At 32.0% G+C, this 25847-nt stretch overlaps 3 protein-coding genes across 5 annotated transcripts; 1 reads left to right on the forward strand and 2 right to left on the reverse strand.

The window, feature by feature from the left end:
* The first annotated feature begins 4765 nt into the window (after positions 1 to 4765).
* On the forward strand, positions 4766 to 10002 carry LOC129901400 (uncharacterized). 2 transcript variants are annotated; one of them, XM_055976550.1, is made up of 10 exons: positions 4766 to 4784; positions 5831 to 5900; positions 6581 to 6695; positions 7728 to 7764; positions 7882 to 7951; positions 8026 to 8130; positions 8531 to 8681; positions 8965 to 9047; positions 9472 to 9565; positions 9652 to 10002. In XM_055976550.1, the coding sequence occupies exons 2-10, from the start codon at positions 5870 to 5872 to the stop codon at positions 9734 to 9736; spliced, it is 771 nt and encodes a 256-aa protein (XP_055832525.1). In that variant the 5' UTR covers positions 4766 to 4784; positions 5831 to 5869; the 3' UTR covers positions 9737 to 10002. The 2 variants fall into 2 exon arrangements, with proteins under 2 accessions (XP_055832525.1, XP_055832524.1); XM_055976549.1 differs by lacking the exon at positions 4766 to 4784 and adding an exon at positions 5521 to 5539.
* An 885-nt stretch (positions 10003 to 10887) lies between these two features.
* On the reverse strand, positions 10888 to 14858 carry LOC129900933 (monothiol glutaredoxin-S15, mitochondrial). The gene is made up of 7 exons (XM_055976017.1): positions 14761 to 14858; positions 13712 to 13816; positions 13088 to 13222; positions 12831 to 12930; positions 12626 to 12692; positions 11223 to 11301; positions 10888 to 11149 (listed from the first exon to the last, which is right to left on the reverse strand). The coding sequence occupies exons 2-7, from the start codon at positions 13781 to 13783 to the stop codon at positions 11090 to 11092; spliced, it is 513 nt and encodes a 170-aa protein (XP_055831992.1). The 5' UTR covers positions 13784 to 13816; positions 14761 to 14858; the 3' UTR covers positions 10888 to 11089.
* Positions 14859 to 16768: 1910 nt separating this feature from the next.
* Positions 16769 to 20519, reverse strand: LOC129900804 (uncharacterized). Of its 2 annotated transcripts, XM_055975861.1 has the most exons (3): positions 20289 to 20502; positions 18501 to 18631; positions 16769 to 18096 (listed from the first exon to the last, which is right to left on the reverse strand). In XM_055975861.1, exon 3 carries the CDS (start codon positions 18042 to 18044, stop codon positions 17220 to 17222), a length of 825 nt encoding a protein of 274 aa, XP_055831836.1. In that variant the 5' UTR covers positions 18045 to 18096; positions 18501 to 18631; positions 20289 to 20502; the 3' UTR covers positions 16769 to 17219. The 2 variants fall into 2 exon arrangements, with proteins under 2 accessions (XP_055831836.1, XP_055831835.1); XM_055975860.1 differs by lacking the exon at positions 18501 to 18631 and having other exon boundaries at positions 20289 to 20519.
* Between the last annotated feature and the right edge of the window lie 5328 nt (positions 20520 to 25847).

Raw genomic sequence — 25847 nt, forward strand, 5'->3', positions numbered from 1 at the left:
ACAATTCTATATAAACTAATGTACATACTAAAGATGAATATACAGAAATTTGATATCTCAGCATCTTCCCCTCTTCAATTCTTTACATAGATCATGCATGTTACTCATTTATTTTTAATCTCCTCAAATTTCTATAGGAGTTACACGTTTGATGCCTTTGGGGTGTCAATTTTTGGCTCATAAAAATTTAACTAGTTTAAACTAGAGTTATTCGAATTAGATAATGATGCATTTCTCCACTTAGAATGTGTTTCATGCGACTTGTCTTTAAAACAAATTTTAAACAGTTTGAGTGATGGAATTTTGTTGAGCTATGTCAAATGTGAAGTTTCGATGATTGACAAATGACAAATATAAAATATATTATATAAGAATTTGTTTCTAAATATATATCTCAAATAAGAAGATGGTAGTGCTTGTGATAGACAAACAACTACTAACGAATCAAATCCTTATAATGTCTAGTGAAAAAACTTTATTACACAAATTCTATGCACAAAGTGAAGAAACGTAACCAAATCCGTCTAACAGACTGGAGACCAGGGCCGAAGCGACCTTGAGTATAAGGTTCATCTGAACTCCCTTCGGCAGAAAATTATATTATTTATACATAGTTAAAATAATTTTTGATGTATATATATATATATATATATATATATATATATATTAAATGTCGAACTCCTTTTATTAATTTATGTGTCTATTCTTCAAATTTTGAATCCTCTTAATGAAAATTCTGACTCCGCCAAATGATCAGCTGATGCAAAACAGACTTCAAGTGCAAGAAGGATTTCTCGAGAGATTTGGCTTATGGAATAAACATGCGTAATAACATTTTCTCTTCTTTTTTTTTTCGTACAAACCCAACGTGGGGCTTAAAATACAATCCCTCTCTATTTTTTTCTACAATACAACAAAACAAAATGAATAAAATAAAAATACAAGTTGTGCCTCATTGTAAGCTCTCACAGCACTGGAAGTTAGGGTCATCAATAATTAAAAAAGGGATGACTCATGCGTTGATAGTCATCAAGAACTAGATGGAATGATTCATGCATTGGTAGAGTGATCACACTACAGTGCCATAAAATTAGTAGCTTAAAGCCAATTTTTTATTCAGACATAAGTTAAACTTTTTTTTTGCGAAAAAAGCTTTCATACATATTTTTATTTGAAAGTATATCATTTTACTCCTTTAAAAATGCAAAGTTTATTAATAATTTTTAATAATCAATTATAGTTCTTTTCAATTGACAATATAGCTAATCAATCACATGGCTAAATAACTCTCTTTCCTTTTCTTTTTATAAAGCTTTTGTCTTTTATACATTAAAATATTTTATAAACAAAAATTAATAATAGAATCTACTATTCATTAAAGAAAATGGGACCTAAAAATTTGGAGCCCAAAGCCTTTATTTGAGAAGGGGATGGTCCATGCATTAGTAGGAGTCATCAAGATTTAAAGGGGATGATTCATGCATTGATAAACTCAATTTGCTAACAAGTAAGCAAAATTAACAGGACGAGAGGTTAGGTCATGGAATAATTTTATCCTGCCAAGTGCCAAACTTCTTTGTTTTTTTCCGTTTTGTTATTCTTTTCTCTTAAAGAAAAAGTACATGTTTGGTACGAAGGAAAATATTCTTTAAAGAAAATAAGTTGGTCACTTATATATTTTCTGTTATTTGCTAAGTAAATAAAAAATATAATTTTAAAAGTAATTATATATAATTTACATAAATATTATAAGGGATTGAGTGGTTGTAAGGTGGTGGAGCTGAGATGTGTTGAAGGGTGAGGAGGTGACAATTAATGAAGAATATCACTATGTAAGAGTCATTCTTTTTTATTAAAAAAAATCCTACTAAAAATATTTTTTTAAAATTTTGACCAACTAATCATAGAAAAATTTGAATGAATTTTTCTGAAAATGTATTCCCCCTACCAAACACGCCCACAGAGTTACAAAAAATATATAGAATAACTATTTACATACACAAAAAATATAAAGTTATTTTACACTATTAATGTAGTTTGACATGTCGTAACATTTTACTTATCAATACTTTTCAAGCTACTCTGCATTTATTATAAACAAACTTGTAATTACCTTTTGGAATGATTTAATAGTTACAATAACTATGCATAAAAGTTTAACTCGAAAAGTATAATAAGATTCCGGTCTTTTAGTTACAACCATTCCAAATGGCACAGGGAATTAAGGTCACTCAAGAAAATTGCAACCGTGTACAACAAAATGTGCAAAAATAAAAAATAAAAAAAGGAGGAGAAAAAGGGACAGCCATCATTTAGAAGTTTTAAAAAGGAATTTAATTTCCTCATTTAGGCTAGTTTTTCCTTAATCTAATTTTATAGCTCAACTACTTTAATTTTTTAATTACAACTATTAAACAATTTATTTTGTTAAATCTGAACAAGCCCTCCTCCATTTCTGATACGAGTCTTTTGATAGAGTGTTTTATTTTTAAAATAAAATTGTCTAAATTAAATATAAATTAATTAGATTTTAAAACAGATACCGGACAACGAGAATAAACCAGAGAAACAACAATGATATACTATAGTGGCAACAGCATATATTGTCGTTGAGTTAAAAATTAACCCCACCAAAAACTGATCTTGATTCTAATTGAGTATCAAGAGATATGATTACTAATTTATTATCGTATTTAATTATATTATACTACTATAACATGGATGACACTTTTCGTTTTTAAGTGGGGTAATGGAGTTGACATTCAAAGATTACATTATAATTACTCTTCAAGAAAGACTTTCTTTTCAACGGAATAATTGTTGTGTCCGCAAATTCGAAATCTTTTTGAGATCACTTCAACAAGCTGACAAATATATTCATTATGCTGGTCGCGGAGTCAAAAATTTTATTAGAAAAAATTCAAAATATAAAAAATTACTAAGTATATAAAAAAATCATTTAATCATTTTATTAAAAAAATCAAAATATATAAAAAAATTAAATATGCAAAAAAATAGAGAAAATTCAATATTTACTAAATATACATCCAATATATATTCATGCCCTCTAGCTCCGCGTTTGCATTCATGACTTATATAACTAATTGGTGGTTTGGAAATAAATAAATATTGCCTTTAATCTATGTCAATCATTCTTTTTAATCTGTCAAAAGAAAATTATGTTATGATGATGTGTTTCAGATTAAAAATTAAAAGATATTTTTTATATGTATCAAAAGCATTTTTTTTGTAATTTTTTTATATTCAATCAAATATTATTATATATAATGAACATAATGAAAAATATTGAATTGCCTAGTCATTTAGAGGTACTAACATAGAACATTATTGAACATAACCTGTCGAATCTATATTTGCCCATATGCCTAATAAATCTCTTGAACATATATACCTTGGTATAAGCTTCAACCAGGGCTACTCAGCATTTGTTTTTTTTTATTCACTTGAAAATATTTTTTATGCTTTTTAAAAAATTTGTGCAAGCTAAGCATATATAGGTTCAACATCTGAATGATAATTCTTTAGTTTAAAGTCAACAACTTCAATCATGCTCTATGTGATTTTTGTTAAGTCATTCAAATTCATCTGAATACATACTTTTCACAAGGTATTATCATCACGTCGACATGTTTCTATATTTTTATGATACAAAGATATTGCTAAAACATAATGCACAAAAACACTTTCAATATGCAATATGATATTATCTTTTTTTTTCTAGATCATACATTTTTCTCCAAAAGATTTCATATTATCAATATTATTTTGTTTTAAATTTTATGATCAAACGCCTACTTAATATCTCATCGTCCACCTTAAAGCAAGAATTCCCCTAACTTAATAAGTCCACAATTCCATCATGCACCAAAAAGAAGGGCCCATGACCCAGGCGGACAAGACTAAGCGGCGCATAATGGGCCGAGGAATCCATCTCCTATATGGCCCCTGCATTGCCTTACAGTGGGAAGCCATATGGATTATAGCATTATTTTTTTAAAAAAAAAAATATCTCACCCTGTAATAAAATTTAAAGTAATTAAATTGCGAAAATAATTTCAACATCCTCATTGAGAGTCATTTTGAGACTTTATTTTTGAATCGTAAGTCTCAGCGTATTTCATGTTTGCTCGCTTTTGATTTTTTTTCCGATTAGATTTTACTCGTACAGTTAATATAGATCGACTATGATATATTTAACTTCTTCTTTTATATGCTTATCTGCAACATCTAGTTGGCGCACTCATGGGCACACTCCTCTTTGGGACGGTTTGGTCTAACTGACAATTGTTGATTTATTGTGTTTTATTTCATCAAGCTTAGGGCCCGCTTGTAATTGAAACTTGCAAATATTTTGAAGAATTTTTTAAAAAATCTATTTTTTAACTTTTACTCACAAGCTCTTACTAATTGTTATGAACTTTATTCATCATGTATAACTTTAAGTTTTAAAAATATACTTTTAACCCCTTAAATTAAATTATCATCGGAACCCATTATATATAAGAAGTGAAGAAAGATGAGCGTTCGGTTCATGCAACTTTTGTGGTTGTGGAGTCCCTTTTCAGTATAAAACGAACAAAAAAAACTCATGATGATTTTTTAGACTTTGGACTTTGAATTTGTAGACTTTGCACAATAAAAGGACTTTGAGCCACTAATTTATAGGTGGCAAATCCAGAAAAGCTACGCTAGAGAAACAAAAACAATTTTTGAAGATAAAAAGTTCATTTACTTTTTTCAAATGTTGTCCCAAAGATTTCCAGGTAGGTCACCATATCTATATACCTTTATCTGTGCAGTATTTTTTATATTTAAAAAGTTAATATTTTATCCTTAATTAAATTAGTTATAGTCACGTAAATATCAAGCTTCAAACCTGTTACTTTTTTCTTAAACTTCATTTTCAGTCAGAAAGTTTCGCATAAATTAGATAAAAGAATTATTATTTCACTATTACTACGAAGATGTGTGTGTATACTTGTGTGCGTGGTAGAGCGAAAATTTGAAGTTTGTGAATTCTGAATTTTGACTTTTTTAAGTTACGAAGTTATCAAATAATTTGTACATATTCAATAAATATTTGAACCAGAAGTCACTGGACATGATTAAATCTGTAGCTAACACACACTCCTTTACACACATGTGTATATATGCAGTGACGAATCTAGAAATTCCAATAGGAGGATTCAAAAATTAGAACATAAGCCACTACAATGAAAAGTACAATGTCATATATTATATGTATGTATAGCTGGTGAAAACAGCAATATGGAATTTGTGCTCTCTTCTTCGAGTGCTTCATTGAATATTGTCACAATGATGATAAATTGGACGATTGAAATTTCACTTTTTTTCCAAAAAAAAAAAAAAGTTAATGGGTATCCATCAATCATCAAACAAATACATAAATAAATGATTGATAGATATATATTTTTAATACAAAATTGGTATTATTCCTTCTTGTTTTCAGTAATATTCTTAACTGTGGTTTGCTTTATTTATTGCCCCTGCCCAACAGGTATAGATTCTTTCTCTGTAACGCTTTCTAAACTCAAGGGGAAAATGGACGGATGATTTTTTGTGCTCTGCTTTTATTCTCTTTTTTTATTTCCTCTGTTCAAAAGATTGCCTTCTTTTTCCTTTTCATGGATGCCCTTTTATTTCTTTATCAGTTTCTAGGTTGTATATTAGGCAGCTGGTTCACACATATTTAAGTGTTTTTTTTTGTTTTGCATATTCATATGTCTTATTCTATTTTGGGCCTACTATTATAAATAGAGACTACTGGTTTGGCTTGTCTTCATTGCAGTTCAGTACCATTTCTCAGTTCAACTTTGAAGAGAGAAATATGAGTTATTTAAACTCTTCAACTGGCTCTGGTTAGTTGCAATGTACAATCTGTTCTTTTTTTTCTTTCTTGATATTGGAAACAGACTCTCTACCTGCACTAGGTAGGGCTAAGGTCTACGTAAACTCTACTCTCCGCACACTCCACTTGTGGGATTTCTAAGTTTTGTTGTTGTTGTTGCTTCTTGATATCCACCTAGTTTAGCATTGAGGGTTGTTCTGTTCTCCTTTGGAAATGTTATAATTAGCTTATGTCTTTATGGTGGTATAAGATATTGGTTTGGGATCAGGGGGCGGAGCTAGAAGTCAATGTACGGTTCTGTCAAATTCAGTAGCTTTAATTCAAACCCTGTATTTTCATTGCGAAGTTTACTGGTTATTAACACATGATATCACTATCGTAGAATTTAGAATGCATAAAGTTCAAATCTTGGCTCCATCTGCTTGAGATGAGTTTAAATGAAGCGATATGAATAGTGAGGATTCACAACATATCATGATTTGCTTGGGATTGAGTCATGGTAGTTGGAGTTGTACTTGTAGTTTATTTCCTTATGCCACTAGATTTAGTAAAGCCACTTTTACATTGCAATAGCTATAATCTATGTGGGAACTTTTTTTCTCCCTTCTCTAGTTTTATGTCTTTGCTAAACATCTTTCATGCTTCAAGCATTTGCTAGTGGATTAATAAGTTAGTTAAATAAAATTGCAGGAAGTAGAACTTCTAGGATGACATTCGAGTTCGGGAGGACATATGTAGTGAGGCCCAAAGGGAAACACCAAGCTACAATAGTTTGGTTGCATGGCCTTGGTGATAATGGCTCCAGGTAAAATCTATTTACCTTTTAAGTCGCTATTTTTTGGTTAACAATTTAACATATCAAAGACAGTTACTTTCTTGTGCTTAGCTGTGCCTGATTTTCTTTCTGTAATTTGAAACAAATTGCAATAGCATGAAATTACCATGACAAGCCATATGTGATCAAATGTTTCATTGTTTTCTGCAACTGCTATTACATTCAAACCTTTAGAGAAAATCACAATAACCTTTTGTGCATTTCTCATCCTCCGTGTTTTAGTGTCACTTTCCAAAATGTAAGATATCATTAATAATATCATAGATCTCACAGACAACCTTGGTATTAGTACTGTATCGGAGAGATACTGTATTCTGTTAGTAAAGGCAAAAAGAAAGATTTGTGTATACTGTTCTCTTAGTACGGAGTTCCCTTGTATCAATTAAAAGAATCTACAAGAAAATGTGTTATTCTGCTAAGCCAGGAGAAGAAAAACCAGATGAAGAGTATGTTACTGATGGATGTGTCCAATTAAGAAGCCGGTCATTGTAAATGTTTTTGTTGGCTCACCCTTTTAAGATAGATTAACTCTATTGATGGGAAAAAGCAGAGGCACTTAATTCTTACTTTTAGAATATTTTTTGCTAAAACAAGGTTTGGAGAAAGCAGAAGCATTAACTATTACATTAGGCATTACCTGTTGTTGTATTATCTTTTCTTTGTTCTCCTTCCTGGAATGAAGATCAGCAGAAACTGGATTATAAGGTGTTTATACTTATTTGTGTTTTTGGGGCAACTACTTCACTAACTTAGTTATTTATGTGGTGGATTTTCAACATGTTAAGTAAGTTTTGTCAGACAGAATTTATCTTGAAAATCAGACTGAGGCAGATGGAGCATAAATCCTATTAGAAGAAACATTGAACTTGTTTGCAGTTGTTAGATCAAAGCTTTTGCTCTGATGCTTGTGTTTCCAGTACCTTTGTCTCTTATCTATATGTTTGTTATTTCATCCTGAAATATAATGAATGCATTTGTTGATCTCTTCGCTTCTTTATGCAGTTGGTCCCAACTTTTGGAAAGCCTACCCCTTCCTAATGTAAGCAATGAGCTTGGATAACTTCTTAAATTTTGCTCTACATGGTTACATCTATACAACTCCTTTAACCTAGTCTTTAAACTAAATCATTGTTTGTGAAATTATATAACCTTGTAGATCAAATGGATATGTCCAACAGCCCCAACTCGTCCTGTAGCTATACTCGGTGGATTTCCTTGCACTGCATGTAAGAATGAAACCCAATAGTATCACATGTTAACTAAAATAACTGTTATTAAGGGTCCCAATATGTTATTCCAGGGTTTGACGTGGGAGAACTTTCTGATGATGGTCCTGATGATTTTGAAGGATTAGATGCTTCAGTTGCACATATTGCAAACCTATTGTCAACTGAACCAGCAGATGGTAAGTTCCAGATAATCGGGTAATGTAGACCTAAAATACCAGTATCTCCTGTGTATTTGTTACGCCAAATTCCGTATATAATAATCATCTTATTTACTACTGTGAATGCTTAATTAGTTGACAATTCTCATTGGCTCATATAGTTGGCTTAGTTTTTCTCTTTGCTAAGCTTACCTCTTTCTGAAAGTTTGTTATGGCAAGCTGGTTGCTTCACATGGATTTCTTAGATTGTTTTATCTAGTATTGGAATTAAATGGGACGGATAGAAAGGAATAGATGCGGAGACTAACCCCAACAAGATTGCGATTGCTGCTTTGTTGATAGATTTTCTGTAAAATATTTGTATTGTTAGGTCTGTTTTATTCGTGATCTGATTAGCAATTTAAACCGTGTGGTACAGTTAAACTTGGTATTGGAGGTTTCAGCATGGGTGCAGCCACTGCACTCTACTCAGCAACTTGCTTTGCACAAGGAAAATATGGAAATGGAAACACCTACCCAGTCAACTTAAGGGCTATCATAGGTCTAAGCGGGTGGCTTCCTGGTTCAAGGTTTGATTGCATATCATATCTCATACTTGTCGATGTAGCTGAGGAATAATATGAAATACTATCTGCATTAGATTTTAGATAAATTATATGTATGAATTGTATGAAACGTGAGTCTTACAAATCAGCTCCCTAGATGCCTAAAGTTTCTATTATTCAAGAACTATAAAAAGGGAGGTACCAAAACAAAGTAAAGAGTGCTTATATGGTTACTTTTGTGTTTTCTATCTCTTCTTTCTCTTAGAAAAACAAACACATATAGGAGTTAACAACTAGAATTGTGCAGGAACGTGCGCAACAAGATTGAAGGATCACTAGAGGCTGCAAGACGTGCCTCGTCTTTGCCCATTCTACTCTGTCATGGAATGTGTACGTACTTTACTTGCAAATACTTGTATCAAACCTTTTAGTCATTTTTACCTTGTACAGTGCATAGTGCTTCTCTCTGAGGTCCTCCAAGCTCCTTACCTCTAATCTGAAATACAAGTTACCTAAATTTACCTTGGGTATCACAAGAAACAGAAACTGCAGTTATGGAGACAACTGCTAAATTGCTATTATTAATGAGAGTATCTAGAGCAGAAATTTGTCTTTGTTGAACCAAAGTAGTGGAATTACGCTTATTTTCATAGAATATCAACTGTGTGCTCCTTGAACTCTTTTAAACTAAGTCTATCTTGACTTTCTTCAAAGGAAGGATCTTATTGTTTTCAGCTTGTAATTCGAGTTCTAGGCTATTAGTAACTTGTAATCTGCATAACCGTCTTTTACACTTTTATTTCGTAATTTATAGGTGATGAGGTTGTTCCTTACAAATATGGTGAGAGGTCTACCCTTGTCTTGAACTCAGCTGGATTCTGGAACCTTGCATTCAAAAAATACGACGGGTATCCCTTCTTTTTTCTTTGCAAAATTGTAGTTCTAAATGGTGGTATAAAGAAGTGTTTTCTAAAACTACCATCTTATTCTCCAGGCTTGGTCATTACACAGTGCCAAGAGAAATGCATGAGGTGTGTCATTGGTTAAGTGCAAGGCTCGGGCTTGAGGGTTGCCGATGATGAATTTACTCTAAGAGGGGTGAGAACAAATGCATGAGGAAGCAATAATATGGGGAGTATACACTTAACAGTTGTATGTAGTTAATTACTGTATGCCTTTGGTGAGTTCTAGGACAGTCTACCAGTTTTGTCTCAAAAATAAAGGCTTGGATGTGTTTTTCTTTTCATCACTTGTAGACATTTCGTTTTCTTCAATTCCACTCAGAATTTTGGTAGTAATTGTATCATGTTGTATCAATATTAATGGATATTGTGCTTATTGTGTATTCTCTTGTCTCTTTTTCTCACACACTAAATAGACATTTTGTTAACATCATCTATCATTTTCCAACTAGCTAAAGATTTTCAAAATCCCAGTAATCTCAACTAAAATTTTCAAGCCACTCTCTTTGATCAACTAAAGCAATTTCATCATCCGTTTCTACTAAGTTTGGAAAGCTGGGTGTGAACTCCAATGTTTGGCTTAAAGACTAGAGTTTCCTGGTAAGACATTGTGCAGAAGTTCATATACAAATTTGATGCCTCAAATTATCACACACCAGCTGATTTCTCGCCCAAGAGTTGGTTTGAATACAAGTTTTGTTGAGATTAGTTATTTTGGGATTATTTTTATTGACTATTTGATTTGTTGTATCAAAGATAACATGCATGGCATAATTTCTAAGAAAAAAGTTGTTTGATTGCAAAAATACTCTCAACCTTATTTAGTTGAAAAAAAGATTGAAGGACCTCAAGAGTATTTTATTTTTAATGTTTTATCCAAAAATAACTAATACTGGTATCAGTATTCCACCCTGTGGCAAGGATACCTTAGTAGAAATAGGGTTTGAGAGGCCTCAAAAATATTTTATTTTCATTATTTATCTCGGTACTATTATTTATTCTTCTAAAAGGAATAACTTATCCCGATATTTATAGTTGGCTTGATATAACTTATACCAAGATCAGTTACCAAATAAGGGATAAGGAAGTACTAAATTTTTATTCCAAGACTGATCTATGCCTGTCCAACATACCAAATGACCCCTTAAGAGCCTATCAAAGTTTTAGGATTCTTATTGCAAACATGAGGTTACCCAGAAAATCACCTTATTTTGACTGCTGTATTGTCATTTACAGAAACTAACAATACTAATTTCAAGCAACAGACATTGGACTGGAACAATTTAATCAATTAGAGATGGAAGTGTGAAGAATGTATATTCTTCATCGTTTCCACAAATATATGGAAGATGGTATATCAAGTGTATTTTATTACAGCTCCCAAACCTAAAGATTACAAACTCAATGCCAGAAGTACAATAACCGTTCGACACATAGGCAGACCAATACTACCTTCAGCAGTAATATATCTCATTCTTCTTTACTCTGGTTGTCCACGATAGTTTTCAGCTTGTCCTTGAGTTCACCACTCTGCATGAAAAAAGAATCGATCAGCATTTCGCGTAACCAGTCGGACTAGATTCACATAAACAAGTCAATTTACCTGGTGCATATTGAGGATGATATCTGATCCACCGATAAACTCCCCATTGATAAATATTTGTGGAAATGTGGGCCAGTGGCTGAAAAAAAGAAAGAAATAGAAGGGAATTTTGGGTCATAATTCCTTTATGCATACCATAGATTCTATGAAGACAGAAATAGCAGGGGCTCTGGAAAGGTGACAGAGACAACATATAGCCTGAAAAACAGATGACCAAGATTTCTTTCAGGTGTAATCAAAATAATGTTTTGCGACAAAGTGTTCGGATCATTGTGCAATGTCTTAATCAAATGCCTAGTGGCATGATCAAAGCCGATGATCGTAAGCTATGTCCTCCATCACGATCTTGAATGAAACTATCCATGGAATCGTGCGCCGTGTGAAACGTATATCATCGCCGTTCTTAACCGGGACTCAGGTTAGCTCTGTCTCGGAACCTTGTGGGGTTAGGAGTAAAGCATACCGAGGTTGGCGCATCTCGTTGAACGTGGAGAAGCATTGGGAACCCCAATTTTTTAATTCGGAGCCGTTTCTTTTTCCGTCCCCCCGCCCCGGCATAGCGCTTCGCTTCCGGTTCTTCGGAAGAATCAACTTACGGTGTATCCAAGGGTGTGGCCTAGTGGTCAATGAAGTGGGTTGAGATCCATGAGATCTCAGGCTCAATCCCAGCAGAGACAGAAATACTAGGTGTTCATCTGTCCTAGCCTTGTCCTAGCCTTGGTAGACAGAGTTACCTAGTACGTGTTGCTGGTGGGAGGTGACAGATATCCTGTGGAATTAGTCGAGGTATGTGCAAGATGGCCTAGACACCACGGTTATAAAAAAAAATATGTTCTGCAGTACCGAGGATTAAATTGATCTTTTGAGCTCTTTAGAGATAAACTACTCGTAAAGTTTTGTAGCATCCACTTGATGCTCTTTAAAATACAACCCTACATATACCTCAAATAACTACAGAGCCACAGAGTCATCACCAAGACTGTAAATGTTGTCATCACCCAGGTGAATCAATGTCATACCATACTTCATAAAAATAAAAAATCCATGCCATACTATAAGAGTGAAAAGAACCAATTTTAACCACATGTAGTCACAAGAAAAAAGTATGAGCTGCCTCGACACTCAAATATCATCTGACCTTATGAACAAACCATTAATCATTTCCAGAGTTACTACGATATTTAAATGGCAGCTGATATCCCATCAGCATTATGTCTACTCAAACGACCCTGGTTTCTCTCAAGGATGTGCGTTAATGTTAAAAAAATATTTCTCAGGTCACATCAGAGGGCGAAAGGCAGCCACTTAACATCTAGAATTGTGTATCAATCCCTTTTTCAAAATGCAAATAAATTCATCAATAAAAATTTTCATAGCCATAGACAATTTGGCATCAAATTTACCTGAAAGCTTTTACAGCATTCTTAAGCTCAGGATCTTCTAAGATATTTCTGGCACTTATAGGAGCATCTGCAAAGACCATAGTAATTGGTAAGAAGATGAAAACCAATTAAGGGCCCATTGACCTCTACCAGAAACCTACACTTGCAAGTGAAGAGGATGCAAAATCCAACAACAAGAGACATCACTTATAGCATATGGACTTACTGTATTCTTTGAGAACTCTAACAGCCAATGAGCTGAATCCACATCGAGGAAGATCTGGCACACCTTTCATGTATATCATCACAGGATTTTCCTTGACATCCTACAATAATGGGCCGACAGAATAACTAAATCTGAACACTTAACAGAACAGCATATAAGCAAAAAAGGGTAACACAATCTCTATATTCAAAGATTGAAAACAAAAGAGCTTTGACTTGCCAACAAGCAGAAAATGTACAGATATTGACTAAAGCTACCTGCTCAACAATATTCTCCAGAGAAAGACCTGAACTCTCAAGCTTACTAGTAGGTCTAAAATCTTCATGAGTGTCAGGGTCACTAGGCACAGAAGTTGAATACCGCACTTCACCCTGGTGGATAGACCTGGATGTCTATTACACAAATCAAGCAACTGTTAAGCATAATGTTTTTGAACAGGCATAAAAGAAAGAGCCTTTATAAAAATACGTCTAATCCCGTCTATGGGCTAAACTCATTAATCAATGCTCCAAAATTTCATGAGAAGATGCCGGATGGAGACACATAGTAGGAGGATTTGAGCAAATAGTCTTTTTTTGGGGGTGGGGGGATATAGATTGAAGCAAATGTTCATAGTTTATAATATAACTTACAGATACAGCATGTACCCCAGATTGTATTTAGCTAGCGAGAGATAAACTATAGTGTCCATCACAGAGCAATGGGGTGCACAAAGTTCAAACAGAAGAAAGAAAGAAAGGGGAGCTCTTCATAGTAAAACTCATTTTTTTTTTATTTTGCAAGCAAACCAGCTAGGTCAGACAAAGCAGTGGAAAAAAGACATTAGTTGATGCGTTGTTAATAGTAAGCACAAACAGGATGAGAGTAGTGTCTTTTCTCACAATTGCAGATGAACGTGCAAGTGGATAGGATGCAAAACGCTTCAACATCATTTGAGATAATGATCTCGCCATAATATAAGAGCCGATTTGCTCAAACTCTTTCGGCTGCAGTGATAATTAAATAAGAAATATATACAAATCAGTTCTTAGTGCTTCACACTCTCAAAAAGATAGTAAAAAACCTGAGCTACAAAGCATACTACCCTTATGGGACCAATGAAGCTAAACTATCAAAATTATGTTCAGGGCTTCAGGCAGAGACCACTTTAAAATACTCCAGTATTTAAATGAATAGGGGTTTAATGGACCAGAATGGAGAAAATAGATTCATATATCTGACTGCAACTAGTAAAGGGATTAAGGCACTTCTGCCATTGTAAATAATAAAAAATGGATTCAAGTTTCACTACTGTTGTTTCTTTTACCTTGGTTATTCTTACTATGAATTACGCCAATCCTTTTATTTTCTTCGATATTATTATCATAGCTTGTTTTACTCTTTGCATTTTTCAAACCTGTTTTGAGAAACACTTTTCTTGAGCCAGGGTCTATTGGAAGCAAGCTCTCTAATCCACACAAAGGTAGGGGTAACTTCTGCATACACCCCACCCTCCCCAAAATCCCACAATAGGTATGTTATTGTTACTTGTTGGTATTATCACAGACATCCCATCTCTATGACCCAAGAATCAATGTAATCTCTCATCCGAGATTCTTTAACCTAGCCAAAATGTTTTAATTTCAAATTAGGGTTGAGATACAACATTATATTAACACCAAATTCATAGAAACAATTCATCGAACACCTACAAGCATAAAACTTAAAAATCTCAAACACCCATTTCAGCAAACGATAAAAAGATTGGCTTTTGATTTTCAGTCAATGAAACCCAATTCACTGTTCAAAAACAATCGAAGAGAGCACGCAAAAGTTGAAAATTTACACGAAAATACTGATGCCTACAGAAATCTGCTGGCTTGCCAAGAGAATAATAACACAATTAGGTAAAGATTAAAGAATGAATAGATGGGAATAATCGAAAATTTACCACTCAGGAAAGAGAAGAACACAGCGAGTCCTTTCGGTTAGGCTTTATATTTTCTACTTCTAAAACCCCTATTTCAGGTTTCCATTTCGGTATTTAGCCCAAAAGGGTAATGAAGAAAGAACGAAAAACGTGTATTACCATTTTTGCCCCCAGGCCTTAAGGTTTATTTTTATTTTTTGGTTTCCAGATCCAGATTACACTAACATTAGCAATAAGATTTTTTTAATACTCAGAATTTGAATTCGAAACATATAATTTAGATGAACCAGCTTCACCACTACACCAAAACTCATATCGATAAGGCTTTACTTAAATAGCTTGAAGAGTGAAGACAACTCATGTTTTCTAAGTTCTCAAGTAAATTTCATATAGATCTAATTAGAAGTTGAATTAATATATTTTATTTTATTTAAAAAAGAAGGATATCACAAGTGACTCTTTAGACATTCATTGGTCCTTTAAAAAACTACCCGGAAATTGTAAACTTAATTTACAAGTTGAGTTAATAAAACAATCAAGTACTAAGTAAATTACCTTTAAATTTTCACGTTCAAATATCTTATATCTGTTTTATCGCGAAAAAATATTTAAATTCGTTACTTAACTGCATTTGCAAAGTTCGTAAAGTGCCTAACACCTTGCTCGGTAGATCACCTGAGCTCTTATCCTTTTTTGATTTTCAAACAAAGGTTTCAAATGCCTTACCAAAATGACTTTCTAATTTCCAAAATAATTAGTTGATGACTTTGTTTTCATACAAGTAACCAAGTTATGAGACATTTCTAATCAAGTTTTTTTAAAAAAAAAAAAGAGTTAATTATAACACTCTACTTATCATGCCCCTGAAGCTTACAATGCATACAAATAACTTGATAAACAATCATATTATATTTGTTGCCATTTCGATCTGATTTCACCAGTTTCTTCATCGGTGCAGTTAATTTGTATCCTCTTTGGTAACTCCATTAGCAAATCTACCTTAACTTTCACCCAAGCATAACTAGGTCTTGTTTGATTATTAGTTGTCTAATCGATCACTAATAGCTTTCGAATTGCATTAGCAATGGATAACATTGAATTTTTATCAAACAAATTTGTTGGCGATCCTGGAAAGGATATCCAGGCTATGGCAATAGTTGTTTCCTCTTCAGGATTGAACCATGGATCCCACTTTAAGAATCGTAAGAAGAAATATATAGGTTCTCCATGCAGAAAAGCAATAGGCTTGATATCAAGATGTTCTTGAACTTTTTGTGTGTTGTCTTTGCTTAGATTTTTGGATGCTGTAATAGGATTCATAGTGGTCATGCAAAGGCAAGCCAGCCCCAGTAGGAGGCTGACGGCTGCCCGGCCTCATAATTTATTTATTTATTTGTAAATTTAATAATTTTCATATATATATTTACACTTCGTATAAAAAATGTTGAAATCAATTGAATCACTATAAAGTAAGTATTAGGTTGTATATATACAACTTTGGATAAAATATAGATAACATCGATACATATGTGAAAAATAAATAATTGGTGGATTTAAACATGCCGTTCACAAATCTCAAATGAGCTTACCTAATATATAGCTCCAAACTCGAGAGTGTTTCATAAAGTAAACACGCAATTCATACATCCACCTATAGGCTATAGTATATAACAAAGTTACAAACGTCTTGTGCCTTGACTAGTATTTGTTGTGCTCTATGTAATACGAAATATTTGAAGTTTGTTAAAATTTTATTTTCAGCTTGCGTTTAGTCAAATACAAAGTTTATGTAAAGTATAATGATACACACTATCCATTTATTAGTTCAGTGTATGTATAACACGTAAATGAATATCTTCCTATTATGTTCGACCTTTCTACACCATATATCTCATTATCTTATAGTTGCGGTTTTATTGCAAGTACTTGCAAATGTTGAAAACGTTATAGTGGTCCAATACTGAAACGTATGCCACGGCGGGAAAATTACGATATAAAGGTTGGAAAACAGACATACTATAGGAAGACATACGGTTAAGCTTAACATCCTTTAAAAAGAAATCCCTTATGATCTTAACAAGCTGTGTGTTTCATATGTTCAGAGCTAGTAAACCAGTAACTATAACTTCATGAGGGGGGAAACACTTGTTCTTAAAGTATCAAAGTAAGAAGGGAAAAGAAATGAAATGACAATGGTCATTTGAGAGTACAAATAACAGGAATTATGACATGAAATTCCTCCATTCAGTGATGACAAGATACCCGAAAACCAAAGAACTTCAATCTGAAAGGAATCAAGCATTAATTCAATGGTTTAATGCCCGAAGGAGCTGGGCATGCGCCTTGATGACCTATTGTGTCTCCTCCTGTTGCTGGTCTTTCCCCCTTGATTATCTGATGTAGCTTACCTCCTGGGTCTCCTGTTTTCGGATCTAGCACGTCTGTGATCGACTAGCACACATTCCATCATCATCACCTCTTCATATGTCCCAAGTCACATATGGGAAGTTATTCAGGAAGGGGAACTCAATTGCCAAATCCATTAACAAATTGTTGTCTTCACTTGAGCCATCCTCAGTCTCAGGGTACACATCATCTAGGAAGTCAAACATACCAGCAGGCAGCTGAAAGAAGTCATCTGGAGGATAGAGTTCACCTAATGGCGTCTGATATGCACTGAGAGTATCCCCAGCGTCTCTTTGAGTCTCCAACCTTCTCCAATCAGACAGTCTTTGAAGGTCAGCCTCGGCTGGCCTGTCTGAGGGATGCTCAAGCCTGGCATGCTTTCTTAGTTCTCCATAATTGCCATTAAAATTGCATGTCTCCAAGGAACAACTCCTCTGTTTGGAATTCATGAATTTACGAGCTGCATCTGCAACAATCCATCCTTTAATCTGTCCCCGGCAAAGAGGGCAGACAAGCTCTGGTTGCTGTCCCCAAGTAGACCAGGTTGTTCTTGATGAAGGTTGTCCCTGATTTCCCCTGTGGAGCATCGTCTCTGATATAGTACTTCTTTCTTGTTGAACTTCTGATTGTGTTCCAGATGATAGTTTACAAAATTGATCAAGACAATTTGAATGACGGTAACTTGTGTCGCACATATAAGGCAGGCAACCCTTTTCCCCTGATGAACAAAGTAGAAGGACAGCATTGTGTGGATGCTCCATACATATGACGCACCTAACTTCTTCCCATTCTCTTTCATTCTCTACTGGTGGTAGGTCAGTATTCTTTGAGCTGCAAGCATAAGGAGATACCCTTGCCCCATTGAAGGACGAAGAATTCACCATTCTATCTTTCGGCATGTTGAGCTGTTGGAAGTCACTAGATTTCTACTTATATGCTCCAATACTGCTCCTGTAATGGGCAGAAGAAAAATAAGATAAATAACCAATTACAACTAATCATCAATGGACAGTCGAAACACCAGAACTTCATATAATCTATGTTGCTCGGACTCTTTAAAAATATCAAGGGGATTGTTTCAATCCTCCATAAGTATTACATTTTGGGGGGTTCTGACATGGGTGCAGCAACATTTTGGAGTGTCCGAGCAACATAATATATAATTATAAAGTGACACTTCCTTTTAATATCAGGGATACTATGCAACTTCCTTTTTTGTCTCTTCTTTCCAAGTGGGAGACAAAAGTACTCTCATTTTGATAGTCACATGACAAATAAATCAAACATTCCATGATGTCTTCTTATGAATAACTATAGCTGTGAATGTGAAAATTTTATTACAAAAGTAACTCAACTCTTGATGCCAGACAACTGCACTAAGCCTTGACAGCTGAAAATCATATTCAGTTCTTCAATTCACAAATAAAGGTTCCTCATCTATTGAAGTGTTCTTCACCCTTTCCCACTTGAGCTTTAATCCAGTTAACTGCATCAACTACTAATAATGGCTGAGTACACTTTATCATATCAATTCAACCACTGAGGACTAAGAAATGAATAATACAGATGCATAAATCCCTCAAACTTCCCAGCTAAGCCATTAGCAAAGAACTTCTGTGATCCAGCCTTTATTTTTAGTATAACTCAACTAGCAGCCCATATAGCAATAAATTAAAAATAGCCCTGTTCTTTTTGGACTACCCGTCTTAACAGCTCGGCAGTGATTCTTTTAATTTTTTTAGCCGATTAATCACAACGCAGAGTGGTCCATTAACTAAGCCTACATTTTAGGAAATAACTTCTAATAAATTACCTAATCCTAGATTATTATTTTTTTGATGAAATATCTAAGCCTGCATTTTTGGATGTAACAGATGACAACCATTTGATCTAAAACTAGAAAAAATCATAATTACTATGCAGATGCATTGGACAACGTATATCTGATCTCACACACCACTTTTTACTTTGTCTTTATCTCTACCATCTTTCTCTTTCTATTTTACAGTGGTCAACATTTTTCAATCCCCAATGTATCTTCCTCTTTGAAATACTACTACCTTTCTCCCTTTTCATCTATGTACCTATATCCTTCTCCATAATTTCACCACCAAATTTTTTAGATCTATGTGTCTTCCTTAGCAAAGGTCTAAATTATTCTCTCTCAACTTCATGGATTTTTCTGAATTTTATCTTCATCTACTTTGGGTGCTTGGGTACAGAGGCCTCAATGAGAACCTTAGTAGGTGTTGATGGTAGGAAATGAAGAAACTATGGAGGTTTTATATCTAAAAAATAGTGCAGTGAAAGGTGTTAGAAAGTTGTCCAAGGGTGCAATGATGGAACTTTAGATGGTGTTATTGTTGCTCTCATGGGTTATTCTGTCAGTGTTGAGAGGAAGTACCTTGAGTAACCTTCAAATATACACAGTATGCCTTGTATAATCATTGCTTTCTCACTGTATACCTTATGAGAGATGTATGCCTACTGCTATGGTGTAAAATGGTTTTGGCCAGGTGTGAATACACTGTATATCCAATGTCTATTAAGTGTACAATCAATGTATGAGGTATATACATAGAGTATGTGTAATATCAATTGTCTAAACCTAGGAGTGCAAAGTCCAATCTGCCTAAACCTAGGAGAAAATAGCAAATACCATGTAAAAACACAAATTTAATTGATCAAATTCAATAAATGCCTCTGTCAAAATCATCAATAAAACGATGAACAAAAATCATCAGCCATTGTCTTTGTTGGGATAAATATCAACAATTAGCTTCTTTCGTCCCTTAATTAGGGTTTAGGCAAGAATGAACATGGCAGAAACCCTACACCTTAATTTCTCGAACTAATAAGGTCATCCATAAAAGTACTACTTATATGATGAATTAACCTTTGCTTTGTCGAATTCTAAAAGGGCGGATTGGATGCAACAGATATTTACCGGTGTTGATTCAGATCTCAATTCTCCGGTGACGGAATAAGAAGAGAAGCCACCGGAAAATGAAACTTCTACCAAAGCATATATAATCGCCGTGATTAAACACATTTCCGAGAGAATTATCATATAACCAAAAAAAATTGACAATTTAAAGCTGAAAAATGCACATGAAAAACAGAATTCAATTAAAATGACGAACCTGCTAGTAGATTTACAAGGTCAAGCCTGAACTATCACCAGGTGGAGCTTACAAAAGTTTCCACAGCAAAAAAAAATGACGATTTGAGGTTTGGAGGTTGAGGAATCTGCTGAAATGATCTTAGACTCATGACCTTGAACTTGAAGGAGGCGCCGCCGCGGGCCACCGGTAGAACTCGGGCAGTGGGGCACCAGGTAAGAATGGCATGGGCGGATAATATTTTTGTTTATATATGCTGCCAGGCGCCAGCATAGTTTCTGTTTTGTTTTTTTTTTACATTAGCAAGTACCCACTTTTTTTATTTTTTGAGTTATTACTTACACTTTTTGTGAATAATTACACAATTACACATCATTATCTATTAAATAATTTTGATTATTATGAATAATTTAGTCACCTTTATAAAGTGGTAAGATTATTTACATACTATACTCCCAATTGGTATGAAATTATATTAAATATATTATTTTTATATTAATAAATTCAAGTTGATAGTGGTAGGTAGGGGTGTACAAGTCAAATCGCCAAGTCAAATTAAATTGACAAACCAAATCAAACCGACAAAAAAAACCGAATCGTGATTTGGTTTGGTTGGTTTGGCATTGAAAAAAATAAATCAATCATTATTAGTTTGGTTTCGTATTAATAGAAAAAAAGTCAAATCGAATTCAAACCAAACCGACATAATACATATATAATTTTATTTTCTTATACATAAAAAAAATATTATAATATGCTTTGTAAGTATTTTTAAAATTGGTTTATAGCTTTCAATGTTTACATATATTATTTCATATTTGGGCTTGTAATATGACTAAAAAAATTGACATGTTTTATGTATTTTCGTGTAAGTTTTTTATATATTTTTCAAATATAATATCTTGAAGATGTCATTGTACATCTTCTTTTTTTTGATTTTATTTGTTCAAGTGTCTTTGAGATGTCATTAAGCAATATAATCACACAATCAAGGGAACAACCTTCAAAAAGAACTTCAAGTGCGGTATTAAATCACAATCAAGAGAACAACCTCTGCAATTTGATCTCCTTTTCAATTACGGTATAATTGTAAAAAAAATTGAAAAAATCAAAAAATCAAAAGAACCGACTAAACCGAAATTGAAAAAATCGACGTTAGGATGATTTGATTTGGTTTATAAATTTAATAAACTGACATAATTGATTTGGTTATTTTTTAATGAAAAATCAAACTAAACCGACCTATGTACACTCTTAGTGGCAGTATCCCGTAAAATTAGTCGTAGTGCGCAAAAACTGACATGGACACTACTGTCATAAAAAAAATCAAGTTGATATATATATATATATATATATATATACATGATCCAATAAATCGGTCACCTTAATGGCATAACCCGTGATCAATTAAAATGTGTTGAGAATTATCATTTTTTAGATTCGAATGTTAACAAAAACAAAGTAATAAGTCATAATTTATAATAGTTTAATATTTTAATGAACAAAGATATTTAATATTTATGCTAGTAAAAGATAATAAGTATTTTGTAAAGTCAACATGCATGTAAATAAACTCAAACACAACAATTAGGGGCCGTTTGGTTATTATATAAGGGCAAAGTTAATATATGAATAAGTTGGTTATTCATGTATTAATTTTATATCATGTTTGGTTTTTATGTTTTCAATTTATACAATTTTTGGTTGGTGTATTTTGAAATGTTGTATAAAAGTTATTCTTGTATTGATTTTACACGGTATTTAGTTGTATTTTTGTACATAATTAATACTCGCATAACTTTTGAGGAAATTTATGTATAATTTTATGCGGGGTAGAATGTGAAATAGGTTATGAGGGTATTAGTTATACATGGATTAAAATATTAAATTACATATTTACAACTATCAATTTACTTTTAAATCTTTCAACTCAATATTTTTCATCATTTATCAAGACCTTCGAATTAGTTTATCAACTCAATATTTTAGTTTACGTCTTAATTAGTTTAAGTCTTTTTCTTTTGCTCTCGTTCAGTAATTAACTTTTAAATCCTTTTTTTTTACCTGATGGATTTTGTTACTTTTTTTTATTAAATAAAAACGTTCCATGTGCCAATATATGTGTGTGTATGAAGATAACAAATTAATAATTTATGGATTATATTCTCTATATAACTAAATCCTACATAAATAATACATGCATAAGTAATACTTTCATAACTTATTCCTACATAACTAATACTCACATAACTTATTCTTACATAACTAATACCTGCATGACTTATTCCTGCATAACTAATACATGCATAACTCTAACCAGTAACCAAACACCCCTTATAACAAAACCAAAAAAGTCCAAACACCCAAATTGGTTAATCTACTAAATGTCACTATTAGTTACTCAATTAAGTGAAAAAGAAGTTAATAGCAATTCGCTTGACATCTAGAAAAAAAATTTAAACACCACCCATTACAGAAATTTCTAAAGAGGATTAGAAAAATTCAAGAATATCACATTTAAGATTCAAACTTTTAGAGTCAATAAATTAAAGGCTCACTCAATTACTAAAATTTATTTAGTAAAGTCATTAAGCTTTGTTTTATATAAATAAAAGTACTCAATTTTAGGCTTTTATCTATCATACTAGTCTAAAGTACGTGCTTTATATATATACATTGTGTCAATTAATATAAAGAGATAAAAGCAACAATTGTTTGAGAAAAAACTATTAATGTTACAATAAACGCTAACATAAGTTTAAATAATAACAATGAATGTTATTATATTGATACAATGATTGAATTTGATATCTTATGAAAGCATAAATATGATGGATTTAGTTGAATTTGATATATAGTATTTATAACACACGATAAAATATTCTTATTAAACACTTTTAATTTTTATTTATTTTTGCCTATTCTCAAGCGTCTATTATACAGTTTAATTAACCACGTAAAATATGTCACCTCCTTTGATAGAAGCCTAAAATTCTATGACTTATTGAGGCTAATGTGTATAATCAAAGAAGGTGATAATATTTGAATAAGAAGTGTCTAATCGAAATACTTTATCATGTGCTCACAGAGTGTTATATATCATGTTGTTCTATCACATTCGTAATAATATTCATTAATTTTTTTTATAATTTGGTTGGTCAATGAAATTTTAAAAATTAAATATTAATAATAATATCGAAAAAAATCAACTTGTTTCCTTCCTTGCAAAAATAAGATCTCGAGTCCATAAGTAAATGATATGGACCTAATCAAAAGTATGCTGAACAACAATTTCAATCAAATAAATAAGAAAATAGAAATAGATTACATCACAATTATGACAAAAATTTCAAAAACTTGAATGAAAGTACATGGAAAGAAATTTACAACAATTGACATATATAAAAATAATATCGAACAATATAAATTACCTGTTTCATCTTTTGAATAATATAATATCGAAAACACTTAGTTTCACCCAAGCTTCATCCTAATCATGGATAGATCACCTAGATTCGGGTCCATAAGCAGTGACAATTGCCCAAATCAACTTTATTTTCTTCCTTGTGAAAATCTTGAGACCACAAGTACATGTCATGGACCTAACCAAAAGTTTGTTAAAGAACAATTTCAATTAAACAAACAAAAATAGAAACAAATTAAATCAAAATTAGGACCAATTTTTCAAAAACTTGAATGGAAGTACAAGAAAAGAAACTCACAACAATTGACATATATAAAAATAATATCGAACAATATAAATTACCTGCTCTATTTTTTGAACAATATAATATCGAAAACAAATCAATTTTGCTTCCTTCCTCGTGAAAATAAAATTCCAAAACCAACAAGTACATGTCATGGACCATTGGACCTAATCAAAAGTTTGTTGAAGAACAATTTCAATTAAATAAACAAAAATAGTAATAGATTAAATCACAATAAGGACAAACAAAAACATGAATTGAAGTATATGAAAAGAAATTTACAACAATTGACGTATATAAAAAATAATTAGAAAGGAGCATAAAAAGTTGTCTTTTGCAAATTGAAGTTAAATAATTTTACGAAGTATCTAAACATGACAAGGTATATCTAACTTGAAGTCTTTAAAATTTTTATTCATTTTTAATTTCAAAAAAAGAATAAATTTGTGTAAGGGTAGCGTCCCCCCTCCCCACAAACAAACAAACTAATGCACGTATAAAGAATCCCAGATTATTTCAATCCTTGTTTTGAGCAAAAAATTATATTATATTGTATTGAATTCACTCAAACATTAATTTTCCTTTTCATATATTTTATTTTAAGAGTTTTTTTCTAACTCTTCTTTCAATATATTTTAGAAGTCTACCTTAATTCTACTAACACTTCTTACCATATATTTTAGGACTCGTTTATTTTTCTTCCCATATATTTTAAGACTTTTTTATTTTTTCTTTTCGTATATTTTAGTAATTAATATTATATTAATAAAAATTAATTGATTTAGAAGTGTTCCATAAACTTAGAATTTAAGTGTTAGTATAAAACTTTTGACTAATTGTTTTTCGGCCATATATTTTTTTTGACTTTTTTTTTAAAAACCTTTTTTGGACCTTTTTTTAAAAACCTTTTTTACCTATTATTTTGAAAGTGTTTTAGTATATTTCTTAAAACTAAAATAAATATGAACTTGAAATAGGTACAATACATTAGTTTCCTTCTTTAATTTTGTCTTGAAATAGGTATATTACGTTAGTTTCCTTCTTTAATTTTGTTTAGTATTTCTCTTATAATTAGTTAGTTTAATAAAAAAAGGAAGGTTATAGGTTAATAAAATTGTAATTGATTTTAAAGTCTTAAATATTAGGATTTTTAATATAGTTTAAATAAGGAAAGATTTAAATAAAAAATAATTTATTATTTTTTGGATCAAGTATGTTTTAGTTGAAAAAAGATTCTTCTTAATTTAATTTTCATTATGTTTATTATAGTCAATATTCAATGTCATTAAAATAATGATATAACAATTGAAGAACAATGGTGAAAAGACGATTTTGTCTAAAGCGAAGTCTTTTAATGAAGGGCAAAAAGTTCAATTAACATTTTAAGGGTCTTAATACTTGTATTAATTTAGAGTACGTGTTTTGCATGTGTGCATCGCGTTAACTAGTAAAAAAATGTATATAATAAGAAAAAAAATATTAATATAAAGTAGTTGACATTAAAATCTATGCAACATTTGTGTTGGGATCAAAATAGCAGAGCATTGACACAAAAAAATTCTAATTAAATATATATTATTATTTGATCAATTGACGACTACTACTACTAATATTTTTTTAAGTTATCAAGGTTGTAAAATTGTCATTAATGTAGCGAAAATATTTATTCGAGAAAAGCAGTAGCTATCAAAATCAACTCATATTTATATTATCAATTGACTCTGATTTTCGTGGCATAACAAAAATTTTGAGAGATCTTTGTCGTTATAACTTTATGCGTTAATATATTTTAAAAATAATATAATAAAAAAATTAAGAAAAAATAAACTTCGGCCAAATTTATTCATGGCAATTATAACTTACCAATTATGTC

Source organism: Solanum dulcamara, chromosome 8, assembly GCF_947179165.1.
Source record: "Solanum dulcamara chromosome 8, daSolDulc1.2, whole genome shotgun sequence".
Classification (NCBI taxonomy): Eukaryota; Viridiplantae; Streptophyta; class Magnoliopsida; order Solanales; family Solanaceae; genus Solanum; species Solanum dulcamara.